Source organism: Dryobates pubescens, chromosome 11, assembly GCF_014839835.1.
Source record: "Dryobates pubescens isolate bDryPub1 chromosome 11, bDryPub1.pri, whole genome shotgun sequence".
Lineage (NCBI taxonomy): Eukaryota > Metazoa > Chordata > Aves > Piciformes > Picidae > Dryobates > Dryobates pubescens.
The window spans coordinates 33,626,527-33,647,450 of record NC_071622.1 but is presented as its reverse complement, the minus strand read 5'-3'; the positions used below and the strand labels follow the sequence as shown (position 1 = coordinate 33,647,450).

General features: G+C 46.8%; 1 protein-coding gene across 1 annotated transcript; it reads left to right on the top strand.

The window, feature by feature from the left end:
• Positions 1 to 237: 237 nt before the first annotated feature.
• Positions 238 to 20,469, top strand: SHISAL2A (shisa like 2A). Its single transcript, XM_009908043.2, has 4 exons — positions 238 to 440; positions 6,571 to 6,710; positions 15,101 to 15,179; positions 20,333 to 20,469. Exons 1-3 carry the CDS (start codon positions 259 to 261, stop codon positions 15,130 to 15,132), a joined length of 354 nt encoding a protein of 117 aa, XP_009906345.1. The 5' UTR covers positions 238 to 258; the 3' UTR covers positions 15,133 to 15,179; positions 20,333 to 20,469.
• The last annotated feature ends 455 nt before the right edge of the window (positions 20,470 to 20,924 follow it).

Below are 20,924 nucleotides of genomic sequence, written 5' to 3'. Positions count from 1 at the left end.
CCCCGGGTGCCGCCAGCCCCTCCGGCTCCCTCCTTCCCGTTGTGGCGGGCGGGAAACGCTTCCAGCTCTCTCTCACCTAAAGGCGCGGGCGAGTCGCGCCGCTCCCCGCCTTGCCTTGCCGCGACCCTGGCCGTTCCCGCCCGCTGCCAGTGCGGCCCCCTGCCCGCCCCAGTCCCCTACCCGCCCCAGCTCCGCCCGCTCGCCGCCACACCTCCCGCTCGGGTGCCGCCGGGCAGGCTGGCGGGCGGCAGTCGCACCATGAGCGCTGAGTGCAGCAGCTACCTCAACACTGACAAGGTGCTGGTGAGCGCCTTCACCTGCCCGCCGACGGGCGGCGACGCCCGCGCCGTCTACTGCTGCGGCTTCCAGGACGTCAAGTACTGCTGCGATGACCCCCACAGCTTCTTCCCTTACGAGCACAGCTACATGTGGTGGCTCAGGTAGGGGAGCCGTGCTTCCCGCTCCTAGTCTGGCATGGGGGGCGGTGGGGAGGCTCCGGGCGGGCGAGGCTTGGCGCCCCGGGGCGGCGGGAGAGCGGCGCTCGCCTCAGCTTGCCTGCGGGCTTGTGTTTGAGGGGTACTTGTAGCCGGGAGCTTTCAGGCTGCTTTTGTGCGTCTGAGAGTTGCGGTACAGCTGCAGCTGCTGCCCAGAGAAACTGGTACTTGTGCCCGGGTGGTTTCTGAAAGAAGTAAGTGGTAGTGTCTGTAAGGAAGCCCCGGGGACCGCTCCCTGCCTGGGTACAGAGCACCCAGAGCCTACCTGTGGCCTTGCGGGGTGAAGGGAAGGGCTGTCTGAGGGCCTGAGCGTGTCAGGTGCTGCGTATGCAAAGTTATCAGTGACTTCAGGTAAAGTCAAGCACTGCATGACTTTCCACTTGGAAGATGGCAGATAATTCGAGTTGTGCTGTCCCGGGTCACTGTGGGGTTCCCTCCAGCTCATCTGGATCTCCAGCAGTGGCTGTGAGAGCTGCACGCAGCCAGCCTGGCTGCTTTCTGTGCCCGATTCCCCCCCAAGATGGCTGTGTATCAGGGTATTTGTACACTTCTGAGTGGTGCTTTCACTGCCTTTTTATGTGGACTTGTTATCCTTGGTTTTGCCTAATCCTTTCTTGAACTTGGTTCTGCTGTCTGCTTCTGCAGCCCCAGTGGCAGCAGTCACTACCTGCTGTTTTAAGCTACAGCCTTTTATGGTTGGTTGGTGCTGTTTCCTATCTGTTTTCTGGCATTAGTATTTTTGAGTGTGGGGAGATTTGATGAGCAGCAATTGCACGTGTGGTTTATGCACAGCGTTCAAAATTTCCTAACGGTTTGGTCTATCAGTTCCCAGCTTTCACCTCAGCCAGCTGAACCATCCAAGTCCTTTTGGATTATCACTGAGGCAGATGCTGTGTTCCAACTGAGCATTTTAGTTGCCTCTCTTCCATAGCATTTTTTTACTCCTCAGTGCTGCTCTTAGCTCTAGGTGCACAATCTGGAGCTGCATGCTCAGGACGTGGGTATGGAAAGATTTTAACACAGTGGCACAATCCTGCCTTCAAGTCTTGTTCTCAAAAGCTTCCCATTAGTGTCCAGCGTTGTGCTGACTTTTGGCACTGGTGCACATTGACTCTGATTTCAGTGATCTGTCACTGATGACTCTTACAACTTTCCTTTGATTTCAGAACTGCCAGTTCTGAGTTAATTGTCCTGCAGGCTTGGTTTTGTTTGTTTGTACGTTACATTCCGTATGCCGAAGCTCTTCTCTATCACTTCTGCCTCCTCACTCAGTTTTTCACAGGTCTTCTTCCTTGCCCTCATAGCATTTGATTGCTTGTTGGGATTTAGGATCATCAGAAACTCAGATTTCATTCTTCATTTCAAAGATGAGCAAAATCAGTCTCAGCACTGATCTCTGGTGACATTTTTGTATGACTTAAAACTATTCAAGAGTTAGCCAATGCAGCCAAGGTAAGATTGGAGATTGGACATACAGCAGAAGGGAAAGAGGTTGGAAGCTCCAGTGGGGAAATTGTTACTTATTTTGCTTTACTCCCGAGCTTTGTTTCTCATCCTAAATCTCTGCTTGACTCCCTCCATTAATTTGAAAGCACTGACTGAATGCACCACCAAGTGGTTGGTGCTGTCTCAGGGATTACTTGTCTGTGGTGACACAGGTAGAATTTCATTAAGCTGTTGCATATTTCTCTTGTGTTTCTCCTGCTGTAGGAGATGAGTTGCCAGACCACTTGACAGCCAGCTCTGACGGAAGCAGTTAATAGAGAAACCAGCATCCTAGGCAACCTGAAGCAATTGTCACTTGAAGGCCTATGCTATTCATTTTTCCCCAACTCACTACTGACTGCACTATGTTTAGAGCTACATACAGTGCTATCCCTTAGCATAATAGAACCATCTTTTTCCCTTCCACTCCTGTAAAAATTACAGTATTCAACAAGTGCCTCCTAACACCTGCTGCACAAGGAACTGCTGAGCAATCGCAGATAACTGACCTTTGAGCAACTTTGACACATTTTTTTTCTTCCTGAATTTATTAGGTGTAATTAATATAACTGATTTCTCATCCTTTCTCTTTTTGCTACTACTTCGAATAGTGTAGTGACTTGGGTTTTGTCAGAGCAGCCTAGGTTCCTTTTCCACACCTCTTGAAAAGCTGACCTCAGCAAAGAAGAGTGGAAGATGTGTGTTTTCTGTCTCTTGGAGCTGGCAGGAGCCCACGGAGCAAGGGAGAGAACGTTAGGAAAAGGCAGAGGTGCACAAAATACACCAGAATGCTATGCAGCTTTTGAAATCACAAAGCAAGAGGCTATAAGACACTGGTAATCAAAACACTGAGTAGCTCACCCTTCCGTGCCCCATGCTGTGCATGTACATGAAGTTATTCTGTCCTACTGTACCTCCAAAGCTAAGTGGAAGACAAGAACTGTGAATGTGGTACTGGTACTGAACTGTGGTGCCGATTTGCTCAACGTTTTTGTTGTTTCTCATTGTTGTAAAATATTTTAAAGTTATTTTTGTCACTGTTAAATGTTTTATTTTGCAAGTTTAATGGCTCCTTGCAGTGTCAAACAGAAGTGCAGTGTCCATTCCAAATCCATACCTTTTAGCAAGTTTCATGTAATATTATGGATTTGGTTTAAACTCTGGCAGGCCAAGGAGAGATTTTATTCAAAATGCTTTAGTGAATGCCAGTAGAACCATGGTGACCTAACGCTGTAGCCCAGGTTTGCTTAGCTGTGCAGATCTCCAGGAATCTAGTTTGGCTTTCCAAAATAGCAAGGGTTTTTTTGCTGTATGCCCCTTCTTCCAGCCTCCTGGGAATATCTGTCTGTTTGCTGTGCAAATACTACCAAAACCGCGTCCCCGCAACAGCAGCATTAGGAACATTTGATTCACTGGGATTCAGATGACTCATGAGCTTCTCTCAGTGGACATGCTGCATCTGCTTAGGCAACATTTCGTGTTTTCCTAGCTGTTGTTGGTGTGGATGAACTAATTTTATGGCCCAAAAATAACTGTAGGTGTCTGGTGCTTAGCATCTACTGACAGAAATGTTGATCACAGGATCATAGGATGTTAGGGATTGGAAAGGACCTCTGAAGATCATCAAGCCCAACTGCCCTGCCAGAGCAGGCCCATAGAATCCATCACAGGTCACACAGGAACGCATCCTGATGGGTCTTGAAAGTCTCCAGAGAAGGAGACTCCACAACCTCTCTGGGGAGCCTGTTCCAGTGCTCTGGGACCCTCACAGTGAAGAAGTTCCTCCTCCTGTTGAGGTGGAACCTCCTGTGCTGTGGTTTATATCCATTGCCCTTTGTCTTATCACAGGATGCAACTGAGAAGAGGCTGTCCTCTCCCTCTTGACACGCAGCCCTCAGATATTTATAGACATTGGTTAGATCCCCTCTCAGTCTTCAATTCTCCAGACTTTCAATTCCCCAGGTCTTTCAGCCTCTCTCATCAGGCAGTGCTCCAGTCCCTTCATCATCCTTGTAGTCCTTCCTCGGACTCTCCTGAGTAGATCCCTGTTCCTCTTGAACTGGGGAGCCCAGAGCTGGATGCAATATTCCAGGTGAGGCCTCACTAGGGCAGAGTAGAGGGGGAGGAGAACCTCCCTGGATCTGCTGGACACACTCCTCTTAATGCACCCCAGGATCCCATTGGCCTTCCTGGCCACAAGGGCATAGTGCTGACCTATGGAGAGCTTGTGCACCAGGAGTTCCAGGTCCTTCTCCCCAGAGCTGCTCTCTAGCAGATCACCTCCCAGCCTGTACTGGTGCAATTTACTCTTCTCAGATAGGACTCTGCACTTAGCCTTGTTGAACCTCATTAAGTTGACGACCCACTAAGCAGTTCCCTGGACAGCAGCCTGAAGAGCCATGGTAAAGGTGCTGGCAGAGAGCAGCCTGGGATAAAAGAAACCCACAAATAATTTTTCTGAAGAGCCTTTGGGTTAGTATTTCTTCTTTGAACAGATTCAGCTGTGGAGATCACTCTTGGTTTGCTGGTGGCTCACCGCAGCCTCCTGCAGTACCTCGCTTGGGGTTTGTTCATTTGGGTCAAGGTATTGTCACATGAAAATGCAGAAATGAGGTGGAACTCAGGTGAGATCTCTGACTGTAAGGACATATTCAGGTTCCATAATAAGTAGGATCTTGCCTGTAAGTTTGGTTTGAGCCCCCAAATGATAAAACTTTGCTTCATAAGTGCGTATATACACAAACATAGAAGGACACTTCAGTTCATGTAGATATCTACCATGAAAAATCTTTGTAAGGCTAAAGCTCTTCTTTCCAGACCAATCATGTGAAAATAAATGATTTTAGTTGTGCATGGAGCTCGATGTTGCACAAACTTCATGAGTGGGCATGACCAATAATTAATGAAAACTGTGTCTTAAAATCATACCAGTGCCTGCTGTTCTTATCCTGATGATGGTAAGAGTTTCTCCTGTGGACATATCTGTCTGCTGCTGTTATGGGAGCTTGCAGAGAAGCTTTGCAGTAGCTTCAATGTAAAATTCATAAAAAACCATCCTGAGGCACAGTTCTCATCTCCCTGCAAGACCACAGCAGAATTGCTTTCTCACTGATGGATAAAGGCATTTTTATCACTAGAGGGTGGGGTTCATGGAATTCAAGACGTTCATCTGTCCCTTTTACATCTGTCAAACCTGTAAATATGGCAGAGTGGTAATAAAAAGGTTCAGCCTCTTCTTCTGTGACCAAAAGGCCAGTCTTTAATTTCAGCACAAGTCAGTGTATTGTCTTGGACTGTAGAAGAGATAGCTGGGCCTTTCTTTCATCCTGTGGTTTTTATGTTAAGAAAAGAGTTGAAAAGAAGATTGAAAATATGGAAACTACTGAAAAGATTTCTTTGTGTATCTGCACTGCCTCACTGAATCTCTGTGCAGGAGGAATAAAGCAGTTTCTATCCTTCAGGAGTAGTGTCCTGATAAAAATCTACATATTCTGCTGTATGCTTGGCCTCTTGAACAATGAAGTTCCTGCTCCTTTGCATTTGGTAGTGTGTAAATTTAATTCATGTGTAGTTTTCCTTTTATCCTGAAAAGCTCATAGAAGAAATTCTCCAGTCTTGACTGGAGATGTATTGCATTAACACAAAGGCTCAACAGTGTTCACAGTCTTCCACCCTGCTCCACAGAGCTGCCAAAGGACTTGAATAACATGGCTTGCACATCTTGTGTCCTATTTTTAATGGGCATGTCATCTTTGGTGAGAAGTCTGTGACAAATGTATTCTTTGCTTGAAGTACTCTTAACAGGCTCTTCTTGCCATCAAAATGGCATTTCAGCCTGAAAATCCAGCTTTTGTAGTTGTGGTGTTTGAGGGAAAAAGGGCTGCCTGCAGCACTGGGCTTCATCTTTGTGTGTGTGTGTGTGGTAGTAATAGGATTATTTCTGTGATTGTGTTATGCTTATCAGGCAATATGCACTGCCTTGGAGAAGGTTTTGATCTCACTGGTGCAGCTACTGCATGGAGCTGCTTCTGGTTTTCATAAGCAGTTTAAATCAGAGCACTGTTACTTCTGATCTTCATAAACACAGTTTAAATCAGACTCAGGAGTAGCATTCTGAGGTCACATGAAATGACAGTGAGGGTCAGCAATGAAATCATTCCAGTTTCTGCAGTTTAAGTATTAGAATAGAATAGAATAGAATAGAATAGACCAGGTTGGAAGAGACCTTCAAGATCATTGTGTCCAACCTATCATCCAACACCACCTAATCAACTAAACCATGCAACCAAGCATCCTGTCAAGCCTCGTCCTGAACACCCCCAGCGACGGTGACCCCACCACCTCCCTGGGCAGCCCATTCCAATGGGCAATCACTCTCTCTGTGTAAAACTTCCTCCTAACCTCCAGCCTAAACCTCCCCTGGTGCTGCCTGAGACTGTGTCCTCTATTGAGTTCTAAACTTTTGTTTACAGTACAATACAGAGCGTTTCCCCCACCTGACTACAGGTAACCTCCAGGCATCACCCTGACCGTTGTTTCAATGAGTGCCTCAGGCTGTCTGTAGCATCCTTTCTTTGTTTTTCTCTGGCAGTGTTGGAGCACTGGTGGGCCTGTCGATAGCAGCAGTGGTCCTCTTCGCCTTCATCATCACTGTCTGCGTTCTCTGCTATTTGTTCATCAGCACGAAGCCACGCAGCAAACTGGATACTGGCTTGAGCTTACAGATGACAGGTGAGTTGTTACTGACACACATTATCTCCTGCAGAGGAAAAGCCTTTTGCTGTCTTTCAGTGGATGTGGAGGAATCCAGCAGCATTCATTTTCTTTCTAATGGGGGCCTCAAGATACAGTCAAGTTACCCTGCTGCTTTACCTCCTGAATGAAATTTGTAGCAAATTCAAATGATAAAATGAAGACAAGCTCAGTATATTTAGTGGCAGGAAGAATGTAAAACTTTATGAGACTAGTTGAGGATGCAACAAAGAAGTCCCTTTATCAAGAAGAGGCAAAATGAGTCAGTTGCTTGGTATTGCTTGTCAAGGGTACATCATAGAATCACAGAATGGTCCAGGCTGGAAGGGACCTCCAAAGGTCATCCAGTCTGACCTTTCCACAGTCATCAGGGACATCCCCAACGAGATCAGGTTGCCCAGGGCCTCATGGAGCCTCCCCTTGAATATCTCCAGGGAAGGAGCCTCAAGCACCTACCTGGGCAACGTCTTCCAGTGTTCCAGCACCCTCATAGGGAAAAACTTCCTGATATCCAATCTAAATCTGCCCTTTTCTAGTTTGAAGACATTGCCCCTTGTCCTGTCACTGCAAGCCTTTGCAAGCAGTCTCTCCCCATCCTTCCTGGAGCCCCCTTCAGGTGCTGTCAGGCTGCTATTAGGTCTTCTCAGAGCCTCCTCTTCTCCAGGCTGAACACCCCCAGCTCCCTCAGCCTGTCCTCATAGCAGAGGTGCTCCAACCCCCTAATCATTTTTGTGGTCCTCCTCTGACCCTGCTCTATCAGGTCCATATCCTTCCTATCTCGAGGGCTCCAGAGCTGTACACAGTACTCCAGTTGAGGTCTCACCAGAGCAGAGTAAAGTGGCAGAATCACCTCTCTGGATCTCTGGCAGTGCGGCTTTTGATGCAGCCCAGGCTGTGATTGGCCTTCTGTGCTGCAAGCTCACACTGCCTGCTCATCATAGTAGTGCCTTCATTCTAGCAACAAGAATCTCAGAAGATATTTTAAGGGTACTTTCTTGTGACAGGGAGAGATCATTCTTTTTTTTCTTCATGTCTGACTTAGGTCCAGGCTTTGAAATCTGGTAACATTAGTCCCAGCAGTCCATTGCCTTGTGCCAAACTGTTGCTGGCAGATGCCTGCAGGAACAGTGCTTGTAGCCAGCCCTTGCCCACTGGTGTGGCACAGCCTCTTGCTGCTCCTGCATTTCATTACATCTGTGAAATTTTGCTGCAAGTTTTGGTGGTGGTGGTGGAGGGTGATGACTTTGCTGTTTGTTTTCAATTCCCTGAATGTTTAAATGTGGCTTCAGTAGTTTAACCACTAATGTTGTAGAAGGGAAAGGGAATGTTGTACTTATTTAGGTCTTGGAAGTTGAACAGGTTAAGAAAGGGGAATAATTTGTGGAAAGAAATCCCCTCACCTCAAACTTTTTATTTTTAACCACTTCTGCATGGCAATCAGTCACTAATGAGTTACTGTAATTATAGCTTGTTACAGTGCAGTGAGCTCCCTCCTGAGTGTCTGGATAACACAGTCCACTTCATACCAACCTCCCAATGTCTTGTTTTGCTCTCCAGAGAATGAAGGCTTTGGTCTAAAAGTGGCTATGGGGAAATGCAAAGCCTCCCTTTGGAGCTACATAAACTAGGCAACTGCCAAAGTGAAAGTCACACATTCAGCAAACTGCTACTAAACTATAAATTGAAAACTTCACTCCTGTCCGGTAGAGAGAGGGTGGAGATCAGACCTGCTATCTAGAACAGCCTAAATAAGCCCTTGGGTGGGATGAACAAAATGCCTAGTGATCTTCTACAAGATGGTTGTCTTCTAATTCTAAACTGGCATTGTGCATTTGAGTGCATGGCTGTTTAACTGCTTCCCTCTGGTTTTCCTGCTATGGCATCATCTCTCAATCGATTGCCAGAACAGCAGTGCTGTGTTTCTCATGCTTTGTATTTTTGTGCCAGACACGTTTGGCATATGAGGAGATGGGAAGGGGGCAGATGCTACTGCAGTGCTGCTGCCAAGTGATTCCATCTTTCTCTACAGACCTGCACCCTGCTGCAAAGCCACATCATGCTTGGGCATTAGAGATAGTTCCTCTCTTCCTGTCATGATGTGAACAACATCCTGAGGCCCCCACTGATGACCCAGTGTTCACATAGCTGTCTCTCTTCTCAGTCCAGGTGTTAGGACGACAGGAAGCTGAGAGATCTTTGCTTATTCCTAACCATCACATGTGTGTTTTGAGCTTTGCTCAGACAGCTTTGCTTTGTTTAAACTGTTTGGACTTTGTTCGCATCCTGTGTTTTTCACTTCTATTCTTCTGCTTCTTTGAGTGCTCCAAATGACAATTACTTTACACCTAAATTCTGATGGCTTGAGCTGTTGATGAGGTGAGTTGCCAGAAATGGAAAGCCAGTTGCTTTGCCAAGGTTGAGAAACCTTTGGAAACAGTGAAGGATTTCATTGACAAGCCTGAATGCTTGTCTTCATTATACTTGGATTTCTGCTGCATGGAAGTCATGCAAGCTCTGGGTATCTTATGAGATGACTGGTTAGCTGCTTGCAGGCCTGGGGGACAACAGAAACATCTGCTCTCCTCTTCCAGTTGTTCTGAGATTTGAGCATGGTTATATAGAGACAATAAAAATGGATTAAAATATTGGAACAGTTTTATGAAGCTTCAGAAAATGTTAGACCATGAGCTTTAACTGTGAACAAAGTTCAGCTCTGCTTTCTGAGCTAGCACAGTCTTGCCTTTAGATGAAGGCTGTGTAACTTGTTTATGAAAGCAGCATTTTTGTGTTCAATTCCACCATAATACATCAGCTCAGCTGGAGTTTCGTATTTCATTAGGCATACAATTGGTTAATGTATTCCTTTCCTCCCTTGTGTGATAGTAAAAACTGGTCATCCAGTGTGGGCTCATTCTAGAGCTAAACATAGAAATGAAATTAGTTGAGTTTTCACAGCATGTTAGGGGCTGGAAGGGACCTTAGAAGATCACAGAATCATAGAATTACTGAGGCTGGAAAAGACCTCTGAGATCATCAAGTCCAGCCTAGGACCTAACACCACCACAGCAGCTAAACCAGGCCACCACCTGCCACATCCAAGCTTTTCTTAAAGACCTTCAGTGATGGTGACTCCACCACCTCCCTGGGCAGTCCATCCCAGTGCCTCATCAGCCTTTCTGTCAGGAAGTGCTTCCTAATATCCAACCTAACCCTCCCCTGGCACAGCTTCAGGCCATGCCCTCTTGTCCTGACAGTGGTTGCCTGGGAGCAGAGTCTGACCCCCACCTGACTACAACTTCCTTTGAGGTAGTTGTCGAGAGTGATAAAGGCCCCTCTAAGTCTCCTCTTCTCCAGGCTGAACACCCCCAGCTCCCCTCAGCCTCTCCTCATCAGGCTTTCCCTCCAGCCCCCTCACCAGTCTGGTTGCCCTCCTCTGGACCTACTCCAGCACCTCAATATCCTTCCTGAAGTGAGGGGCCTGGAGTTGCGCACAGTGCTCGAGGTGAAGCCTTGAGCCCAAGTGCAGGGGCAGAATTACATCCCTGTCCAACCCCCCTGTCAGAGCAGGATCACCTAGGAACACATCCATGTGGGTTTTTAATATTTCCAGAGAGGGAGACTCCACATCCACCCTGGGCATCCTGTTCCAATGTTCTGTCACCCTCACAGGGAAAACAAATTTCCTCTTGTTTTCATGGAACCTCCTATGCCTCAATGTAGAATCATAGAATCCTAGGAACAGTCAGGGTTGGAAGGGACCACAAGGATCATATAGTTCCAATCCCCCTGCCATGGGCAGGGACACCTCACACTAGATCATGCTGGCCAGAGCCTCATCCATTGGAATGGGCTGCCAGAGGAGGTGGTGGAGTCACCATCATTGGAGGTGTTCAGGAGGAGACTTGATAGGGTGCTTGGTTGCATGGTTTAGTTGGTTGGGTAGTGTTGGATGATAGGTTGGACACAATCTTGAAGGTCTCTTTCAACCTGGTCTATTCTATTCTATTCTATTCTATTCTATTCTATTCTATTCTATTCTATTCTATTCTATTCTATTCATCCAGCCTGGCCTTAAACACCTCCAGGGATGAGGCCTCAACCACCTCCCTGGACAACCCATTCCAGGGCTTCACCACTCTCACGGTGAAGAGCTTCTTCCTCACGTCCAGTCTGAATCTCCCCACCTCCAGCTTCATTCCATTCCCCCTAGTCCTATCACTACCTGATATCCTAAGAAGTCCCTCCCCAGCCTTCTTGTAGGCCCCCTTCAAATACTGGAAGGCCACAATAAGGTCATCTCTGAGCCTTCTTTTCTCCAGACTGAACAGCCCCAACACTTTCAGTCTGTCCTCACAGGAGAGGTGCTCCAGCCCCCTGATCAGCTTCCACCCATTGCCCCTTGTGCTGTCATTGGGCATCACTGAGCAGAGCCTGGCTCCATCCTCTTGGCATTCATCCTGCACATCTTGATAAATATTAGTAAAGTTTCGTGTGTTTCTATTTGTAAGGTCCAAGTATGGGGTGCAGAATGGCTCCCTTATGAGCAAGACAATGTGTACAGGCAAACAAGAGCATCCCATATCATCTGGAGTTTCCAGTCCAGTTTCTTACCAGGTCTAGCATTTCTCAATAGACAGCAGCAGTGGTACTTCACCTCTTTCAGTGAAATCCTTTCCTTCTACAGACAAATTCTTAGCTCTTTATACTCTGTTTTCTTGTTTGCAGTCTCCCTCAGAATGCGGTGTTCACCTAGGATCTGGCTTGTGGGTTAATGGTGTGCCTTACTTCAGTGTTGAAGTGCTTCTCAGTTTTACCTCTCTTTGTCCTCTTGCTGCCTTTCTGAAGTGGGGAGATGCTATTAGCCACATCTCAAAAGGAGACAGAACAGCAGGGAAGTGTCATGGTTTTCAATGCTTTGTGTGTCAGCAGAGACATTAGTGTCCAGGGGAATCTTGAAAGGACATCACTACGCTGAAGACCTTTGTCCTTTTGCTAAACACATGGCTCTAAGACTAGCTGAACAGAAGGATTCTCTGGTACAGAACTGAGCTGTGCCTTTTGAGACCAAGGTGGAATGCAAGTCATGGGAGCACACTTTTTCTTAGCAGAGAGAATTTGCTTTTTAATCGTCCAAACTGCTCAATAAGCTCTTCCTGAAAGAAAGGATTTTTCACTGAACTCATTGTAAGTGTTTCTATTTCTTCCATTTGAAGGCTGGAGAACTGCATAACTGTTTCTTGGTAAATAAAGGCCCCAAATCAATCCAAGCTAAGCAGACATGGATTTTCCCAAAGATTAAAGGGTTTTGTTTGTATGCTTTGTTCTCCTTCTAACCTTTGTGCATGTTTATCCTCTTCTAAATGTGGGGAACTCAGGAGTCACAAGATTGCAGGTGTTTTGTTAAGGCTCAATAACCAATGCTGAAGCATCTAAGGGAGATGAGGAAAACAGTAAATCTTGCATAATTGTTAGGAAAGGAGCAGTAGACAAGCAGAAGGGGAGAAATCTAGAGGCATATCTGCTGCTCAGCCCTGGGGGGAGATGAATGTATGCTTCCTTTGACCAGCAGTTGAAGTGAGAGGTTATCTCTACTAGCCCCTCAGCATGAGTTTTCCAGCTTGGTGACCCAAGCAGTATGCAATCACATTTTCTGAGTTGCCCCTGCATTTCTGCCAGCATTAATTTGGGAAGAGCTCTGGGGCAAGGTGTCCTCATACCACTGTGAAGTGAGAGTAGCAAATAACATACCATGATGGCAACTAACATTTCCCTTTAAGGCTTAGCACAGGAATACAGCTGAGTATTCAGAGTCAGACAACAGGGATGTTTGGGTTGCAGTGTGAAGAGAACTGTGACCTTGCAAATTACTCCTAAGTGCTGGGAAAAAATGTGCTTTAATAGAAGAGATTAATTCCTTCTTCTTCCAAAGCAGTGACACAACAGTATGCAAAAGTTCATGGTTTCATTTCATAATAAGGAAAAACTCAGCTGGAAAGAAAGACAGGTGGCCTTCCTGTCCCTATTTCTCTCCTTAATTAAAGATTCCTCATAGGGCACTATTCAAATATATGAAACATTCAGATATTTAGTGAAGAAAGCACCCAGATAGGATAGGATAGGATAGGATAGGATAGGATAGGATAGGATAGGATAGGATAGGATAGGATAGGATAGGATAGAATAGAATTTAACCAGGTTGGAAAAGACTTCAAGATCATCAAGTCCAACCTATCACCCAACACCATCTTATCAACTAAACCATGGCACCAAGTGCCTCATCCAGTCTCCTCTTAAACACCTCCAGTGATGGTGAGTCCATCACCTCCCTGGGAAGCCCATTCCAATGGCAACCCACTCTTTCTGTGAAGAACTTGTTCCTAACATCCAGCCTAAACCTCCCCTGGCACAGCTTGGGACTGTCCTCTCCTTCTGGTGCTGGTTGCCTGGGAGAAGAGACCAACCACCTCCTGGCTACAATTCCCTTCAGGGAATTGTAGAGAGCAATAAGGTCTCCTCTGAGCCTCCTCCAGGCTAAGCAATCCCAGCTCCCTCAGCCTCTCCTCACAGGGCTGTGCTCCAGACCTCTCCCCAGCTTTGTTGCCCTTCTCTGGACATGTTCAAGTATCTCGATGTCCTTAAATGAAGGAGCCCCGAACAGGACACAGGACTCAAGGTGTGGCCTAACCAGTGCTGAGTACAGGGGCACAATGACTTCCCTGCTCCTGCTGGCCACACTATTTCTGATGCAGGCCAGGATGCCATTGGTCTTCATGGCCACCTGGGCACACTGCTGGCTCATGTTCAGCTGCTGTCAACCAGTACCCCGAGGTCCCTTTCTGCCTGGCCGCTCTCCAGCCACTCTGACCCAGCCTGTAGCTCTGCATGGGGTTGTTGTGGCCAATGTGTAGAACCCAGACCTTGCACTTGGTCTTGTTGAACCTCATGAGGTCTGCTTGGGCTCACCTCTCCAGCCTGTCAAGGTCCCTCTGGATGGATCCCTTCCCTCCAGCATGTCTGCTGCACCACACAGCTTGGTGTCGTCAGCAAACCTGCTGAGGGTGCACTCAATGCCACTGTCCATGTCACTAACAAAGATGTTAAACAAGACTGGTCCCAGCACTGATCCCTGAGGGACTCCACCTGTCACTGGCCTCCACTTGGCCATGGACCCATTGACAGCCACCCTTTGGGTGTAGCCATCAAGCCAGTTCTTTATCCACTGAATGATGGATAGAATGAATCCATGGAACCCATCCTGCACCAGCCTGGAGACCAGGATGTGGTGTGGGACAGTGTTGAAGGCTTTGCTCATGTCCAGGTAAATGATGTCAGCTGCTTAGCCTTCATCTATTAAAACCCCAAACATTTCCTTAGGAGAGAAAGAAAATTCCTGGTTTGGAGCTGTGAATTCAAATTTAGTGACAGTGTATCATTAGCTCAAAGTTACATCACTAGGAAAGATGAAATTTGGCTGTGTTTAAATTGGACTCCATAGCTTTTTCATTTCCCAAACTTTCTTGTAGCAATGAGGGTTTTTTTTTTGCAGCTGATGAAGTCAGGTTTTTTACTGCAAAGATACCCAGAGGTGCTGTAAGCTGGTTAAGATAAGGAATCTAGACAGGCTTCAAAATCAGAGTGCCTTCCTCTACAACTAATCAGGAATGTTTGGGGTTTTTTTATCACTTTTTTGCTCCTGTTATCCCTTTAATGCTTCCAAAAAACAAGGGTGACACTTTTGTCATGCAAAGTAGTGTGTGATCCTCATGCAGTGCTTTGTGATCCCTGGATGGCAGGGGCAGTGAAGGAGGTAGTGCCTGGAGATAGTGTTTGGAGAGGGGTGAATGTCACAGAATCACAGAGCATTATGAATTGGAAGGGACCTTGAAAGATCATCTAGTCCAACCCCCCTGCCAGGGCATGGTCACCTAGAGTAGGTCACACAGGAAAGCATCCAGATGGGTTTTGAATGTCTCCAGAGGAGGAGAATCCACAACCTCTCTGGGCAGCCTGCTCCAGTGCTTTCTGAGGTTTCTGCTCTGTTTTCTTTAATATGGGAACATTTTTGCCATTTCTTTTAGGGACACTGATTTCCTACTATACACCCTACTTACACCATAGTGCTGCTACCTCAAACTACTCTTCACCTTGATGTTTATTGCTTTGTAACACAAGTAAGTTAGTAACTGCAGCTTCTCAGAGGCTCAGGAGTGGAGAGTGGAATGGCTCTGGTCTGTCACATCCTGTAAAAATTGTAGAGGACAATTCCAGGAACATTTTTTCTTGTGCATGGGGCACGTCTGTGGATTCTTACTTGTAACTAAAGCAAGAGTAATCCTGTTGGTTCTACTAAGAATGCTTTTGTTTTACAGACAGTGAGACCAGAGGCAGTTCAGTATGTTAAAAACCAGAGGGACTGGATGGATTCTACCAATGCTGTGATGAAAATAGGTACAGTGAGAACATTTTTGTCATCCTGCCCTGTCGTATTTGTACACTTGCTGCTCTGTTTTGTACCTGGTGATGCATTTTCAAAGTGCCATGGTTCTTCATGTGGGTTTTTAGCTTTTTGAAAAGCACTAGAAACCCCTCTCTGGTTTACTGACATATGCCCTGATGCAGCCCTTGCACAGGGAGGTATCTACAGAGACTTACCAGAGTCCTTCTACAGGGAAAGTTCTTCTTGATTTACTTGTATGTACTTGTACTTTGATTCTCTGGTGGAAGCCCCATCCCTTGAGGTTTTTAAGGCTAGGCTGGATGTGGTTGTGAGCAACCTGATCTAGTGTGAGGTGTCCCTGCCCATGGCCAGGGGGGTTGCAAGTTGATGATTCTTGAGGTCCCTTCCAACCCTGACACTTCTGTCATTCTGTGAATGCTTCATCACTATTATGAGCCAGAGAGGAAGACATTCATTCCCCTTATGCTGTCTTTGTCCTTTCCCTAATGCTGTCTAGGATGCACAGAGCTTGCTAAGGAGGCAGCCATTGCCAACTTTTCATTTAAAACTTCTTTAGTGAAGAGGTGCTAGAAGGGTTCTGTGTGACAAAGGGTAAGAGCAGTGAAGTATCTGGTGGGTAGCTTAGTCATACTCTGTTTCTTGGAGGTGCTACCTTCTAGTGCTGAGTCAACTCTGGTAGAGCTGAGGAGAATTATCTTGCAAAAATAAAGTTTCTTGCGCTGGTTTGATTGACTCTACAACTACCTGAAAGGGAAGCTGTAGTCAGGGGTCAGGCTGTTCTCCCAGGCAATTTGTCACAAGATCAGGGGGCATGTGCCAGGGGAGGTTTAAGTTGGATGTTATGAAGCACTTCCTTGGGGAAAGGGGAATCAGGCACTGGAATGGAATGCCCAGGGAAGCGGTGGAAAGGGGAATCAGACACTGGAATGGACTGCCCAGGGAAGCAGTGGAAAGGGGAATCAGACACTGGAATGGACTGCCCAGGGAAGTGGTGGAAAGGGGAATCAGACACTGGAATGTACTGCCCAGGGAAGTGGTGGAAATAGGAGGAATACCAGGGAAGTGGTGGAGTTGCCATCCCTGAAGGTGTTTAAGGCAAGATTGGATGTGGCACTCAGTGATATGGTCTGCTTGCTGTGGTGGTGCTGGGTCATAGGCTGGACTTGATGATCATGGAGGTCTGTTCCAGCCTCAGTGGTGCTGTGAGTCTGTGATTATGCTGAAATCATGTTTAAAGGTCAAACTTCCTGTGGCACAGGCCGTGCAAAACAGCGTTTCAGATGTATGCCAGTGCAGATGAATTGTACTGCAAAGGAATTTATGAAGAATGCAGAAAACTTCAGATGGCATGAAACATACATTTGATGTTCTGCAGGGGAGAAGAGTTCATGGCTAAGCCCCCACAGAATGTGAAGATAGCCAGAGATCAGCAGTGGCTGTCTTGGGGGGAGCAAGGGAAACCCTGGGCCTGTTTGCTCAGCAGTTACTCTTAGTTGAGCAGGAAAAGAAATGTGTCAGAGTTCCCTGCCTTGTGTCTTTTCTCTTGTACCCTTCAGAAAACCAAACACCCTGTGCAGGGTAAGTGCAAACACATCTTTCCCAGCCTCCTTATTACCAACATAACAGATTAGGTTGAGCTGCTTGTCCTCATGGAATTACTTCAGTTTAACAAAACTCACTTGGAAACTCTTAACCACCTCCACAGTTGGGTTTTTTTTCCCCCCCTTTTTCTGCTGTTGCAAATGAAGTGGCTTGTGGAAGGAAAATGCCATGGGAAGACTAAAAATGATCCTGCAGTCAGAAAGCTTTCTGTAGTGAGAAAAGCCAAAAATACCTGGGAGAGGTGTTAAGCACTGAGATGAGACCCCAGCTCAGGTCTGTGAGTGTGGCATTACTTTCTGAAGGCCATGAACCTCTCATCTCTTCATGCTTCAGTTCACCCACCTTCCACTGTGTTGCAGACACTCATCTTTGTGGAGTGCTCTGAAGTGTAGCCTGCTGAGCACTGTTGCTTACAGGAGGAGAGAAACAGGGAGAGATATGAAAGGCCAGCTGCAAAGGACTTAACAACCTGTAGGGATTGAATCCATGCAAATCCATACAAAGACCAGGAAACTGAGAAGCTTTTTTGAGGGTGAATTAACCAGCCTTGGGTTAGGGATTTTTGGGCAAAATTGAGTTGGCAGAATCATGAAGACTCAAAGTACCTGAGACCTCTTTTTGGGCTCAACCCAGGAGATCTGTGTCCCCAGTCTGTGAGCATTTTTGCTTCCAGATCCAGAATGGAGCAGCTGGGAAAAGTGAGACAAGGATCTTCTCTGAAACTCAACAGATAATGTGGTTAAGTGTAGGTAGAAATTTCAGGGGTTTAATTGCTTTTTGTCCTCTTGCTTTTGATGTTCTCTGCCTGTGGCAGATTGCATGCCCTCACTAGGGAGCTAGTTCACAGTGCAGTGATAAGCCAGAGAGTCTATCACTGGCTTGCAAACCTTCCACTGGTGTGAGGAAGCTACATGTGGCAATTGGATTTGATTTAGTGTGCATACTTACTCAGACAAATTCATTGGGTTTTATTTAGGAACAGGACCCCCTACACCCTTGCAACTGATGTAGTTCAGCATCCAGTTCAAGCTTGTTGCATGCTCTTTTCCAGACAAAGGGCAAACATAGCTCCCAGCTTTAAAAAGGGAAAGGAACTAGGTAGCTGGGGGTACTGCTTCAAGCTGGAAGTGATAATGTATCAAACCATTAAACAAGTAGAGTTATGTGTGAAAAATCTGACACAGATTTCTGGAACAGGCTGCCCAGGGGGATTGTGGAATCTCCCTCTCTGGAGATACTCAAGACCCTTCTGGATATCTTCCAGTGTGATCTGCTCTAGGTGATCCTGCTCTGGCAGGGATATTGGGCTGCATGATCTTTCAAGGTCCCTTCCAGCTGTGATTCTGTGATTTCATGAAGACAAGTCATGACAACCCAGTCTAATTTCTCTTTGTCCAGATAACTGTGCCTGTCAAGTAAGTGGGAACAAGAGGCTATGGCTACAGGTCTGTTGGAAAATGCAAAGTGGGCTTCAGTGGTTCATTCTCAGATGTGATGAGGGAAGCATGTCTACCTCAGTTTTGTCCTTAGCTCCTCCTCACAGGACATGCCTCCCAGCCCTTTCACCAGCTTTGTTGCCCTCCTCTGACCACATTCAGCACCTTAACTTCCATCTTGAACTGTGGGGCCCAGAGCTGCACACAGTACTCAAGGTGCACCCAGGCTAAATGCAGTGGGATCACTTGTCTTTTGACCAGCTGCCTATACTGTGTTTAATGCACCCCAGCATGCTGTCTGCCCTCTTGGCTGCCAGGGTACACTATGGAACACTAAGAGGTTGCTCAGGGAGGTGGTTGAGGCCCCTTCCCTGGGGATATTTAAGGTGAGGCTCCATGAGGCCCTGGGCAACCTGGTCTAGTTGGGGATGTCCCTGCTGACTGCAGGGAGGTCAGACTGGATGACCTTTGGAGGTCTGATCCAGCCTGGACCATTCTATGACTCCTCTTGAGCCTGCTGTCAGGCAGATGCCAATTCTGGGACAGAATACAAATCTGAGTGTGTCTCCTATGCTTTGAGTTCAGGTGGTGAGGAATATATAGCTACAAGCATCCTCAGAGCCCTGAGCAGAACAAGATCCAGCATCTACAAAAAGTATTGCTGGCAACTTAGCTGAAGTGTCACTCAGTCAAGCAGTACTGAAGTGATGTTCTTTGCTGGTTAGGCTGCTCTCTGCTGCTAGATGCCATCTGCCTTGAAATGCAAGATTTCACACTTCAGAACTTCTGTGGCTGAAGTAGCTGAGATTTTCTGGCCAGACTTCAGTGTGTGTCCATTGCTTTTTGCCTGTTCAGACAGGCATCTGCTGCTGAACCCACCTGCACCAGCAGCTGCTGTGCTTTGCCTCAGGAGCCATCCTATTTTAATGAGCAGTGATTTCTTTGTATAGCATTTCTTGGAGAGCGGTTTGGGATGTATGTTGGTATCCTTCATGATCAAAGGCACACAATGTGAGTATGTCTGTAACTAAAAAGGCAAAATGGACCATTTTACGTAGACAGTGTTTGTGCATTTTCCAAGAGACATAGAAGTGTTAGGTGAATGACTCTGTCAAGGATCTGGACATGCTGGAACCTGTCCAGAAAAGGGCCACAAGGATGATCAGAGGGCTGGAGCTCCTCTGCTATGGAGACAGACTAAGGGATTTGGGGCTGTTCAGTCTGGAGAAGAGAAGGCTCCAAGGAGACCTTGTTGTGGCCTTCCAGTATCTGAAGGGGGCTACAAGAAAGCTGGGGAGGGACTTTTTAGGGTGTCAGGGAGTGATAGGACTGGGGGGAAAATGGAACAAAACTAGAAATGGGTAGATTCAGATTGGATGCTAGGAAGAAATTCTTCCCCATGAGGGTGGTGAGGCACTGGCACAGGTTGCCCAGGAAGGTGGTGGAAACCTCATCCCTGGAAGTTTTTAAGGCCAGGCTGGATGTAGCTGTGAGCAACCTGATCTAATGTGAGGTGTCCCTGCCTGTGGCAGCGGGGTTGGCACTGGGTGATCCTTGAGGTCTTTTCCAACCCTAACAACTCTGTGATTCTTTTAAAAACCAGTTCAAACAAATTTGGCTGATTGTCCCCATACACAAATATCTGAGGCTGGCAAAGAGAACATCAGCCTGGCTGGGGCAAGTGTAAGGCCAGCCCCAGAGAGTGGCAACTACTAACAATTCTATAATTGTGTGATTCTATCTGCTAAGCCTTTTTGGTTCTGTTTTAGCACTGTTGAGGCTTGAGTCTTTATCAGCTGTAAGGTGAAATCCTCTCTTGCACAGCAGAAGAGCAACAGCAGATCTGCCCATCCACATACATCCACAAGGAAGCATTTAGTTTTTCATGCCTCCAGTGGTGCCCTTCAGAGGTGTAACTCTTCACATCATAAAGGCTAGCACTATAATGAGATGCTTGAGAAGAAGTCCTTCCAGGGAGGAGCATTGAGCTGTGTGGTATGTTCTGCATTTGTTTGTAGGTTCTCCTTACCAACTCTGCTCTGCAGCAGAGGACAAAAAAATCTTCCTCTTTGATGCAATTCAGAACTGTGATTGGTCTTTTGCAGATAGAGCTGCATCCTTCATGAGGCCCTCACTGAAGCAGGCTGTTGACAGAGCTTCAAGACATTTCCTGAGCCACCAGGATGGACACTGACTGTGAGCCGCTGGAACCTGACACACTTCTCCAGAGGTGGTTCCTGGCCTTTACTGTGGATGACCAGAGGCCAATCTGCAGCTGTGCCAGGAGATGTGTTTGTGTGTGCTTACTGTTCTGAGCAGTGTTTTGATTTGCACATACCAGCTACTGCTGCTAGTTATTTTCCTGTGAATTGTTGCTTTGACTCTGTGCAGTTCCAGCGAGAGGACAGAGTTGTCAAGCAGAGCAGATATTGGCACTCCACATTGTCCAAGCTTTATTTTAAGCTTTCTCTGTGTGCCATCTCAATGTGGTGTCTTCACATGCCAACTGTGGTTGTCTTTAGCCAAATGTGATTGTTCAATGCACAGTGCCTCAATAAAAGCTGGCATTTGTTTGTGTTGGATTCTTCTCAGTTTGCCCTGTTCCCTCCCCTTCATTTCTTCACAGCATTCTCACAGATCTTAAAATCATTTCAATGGAAGAATTTTCCAACCAAAAAGTAAAGTCAGTAAGGAGTG

What these genes read in the sequence shown, in the direction of transcription:
- SHISAL2A (XM_009908043.2), top strand. Translation starts at nt 259, where the DNA reads ATGAGCGCTGAGTGCAGCAGCTACCTCAACACTGACAAGGTGCTGGTG. An exon ending in AGCTACATGTGGTGGCTCAG is followed by an intron (nt 441 to 6,570) that starts GTAGGGGAGCCG and finishes TTTCTCTGGCAG; the next exon opens with TGTTGGAGCACTGGTGGGCC. An exon ending in CTTGAGCTTACAGATGACAG is followed by an intron (nt 6,711 to 15,100) that starts GTGAGTTGTTAC and finishes TTTGTTTTACAG; the next exon opens with ACAGTGAGACCAGAGGCAGT.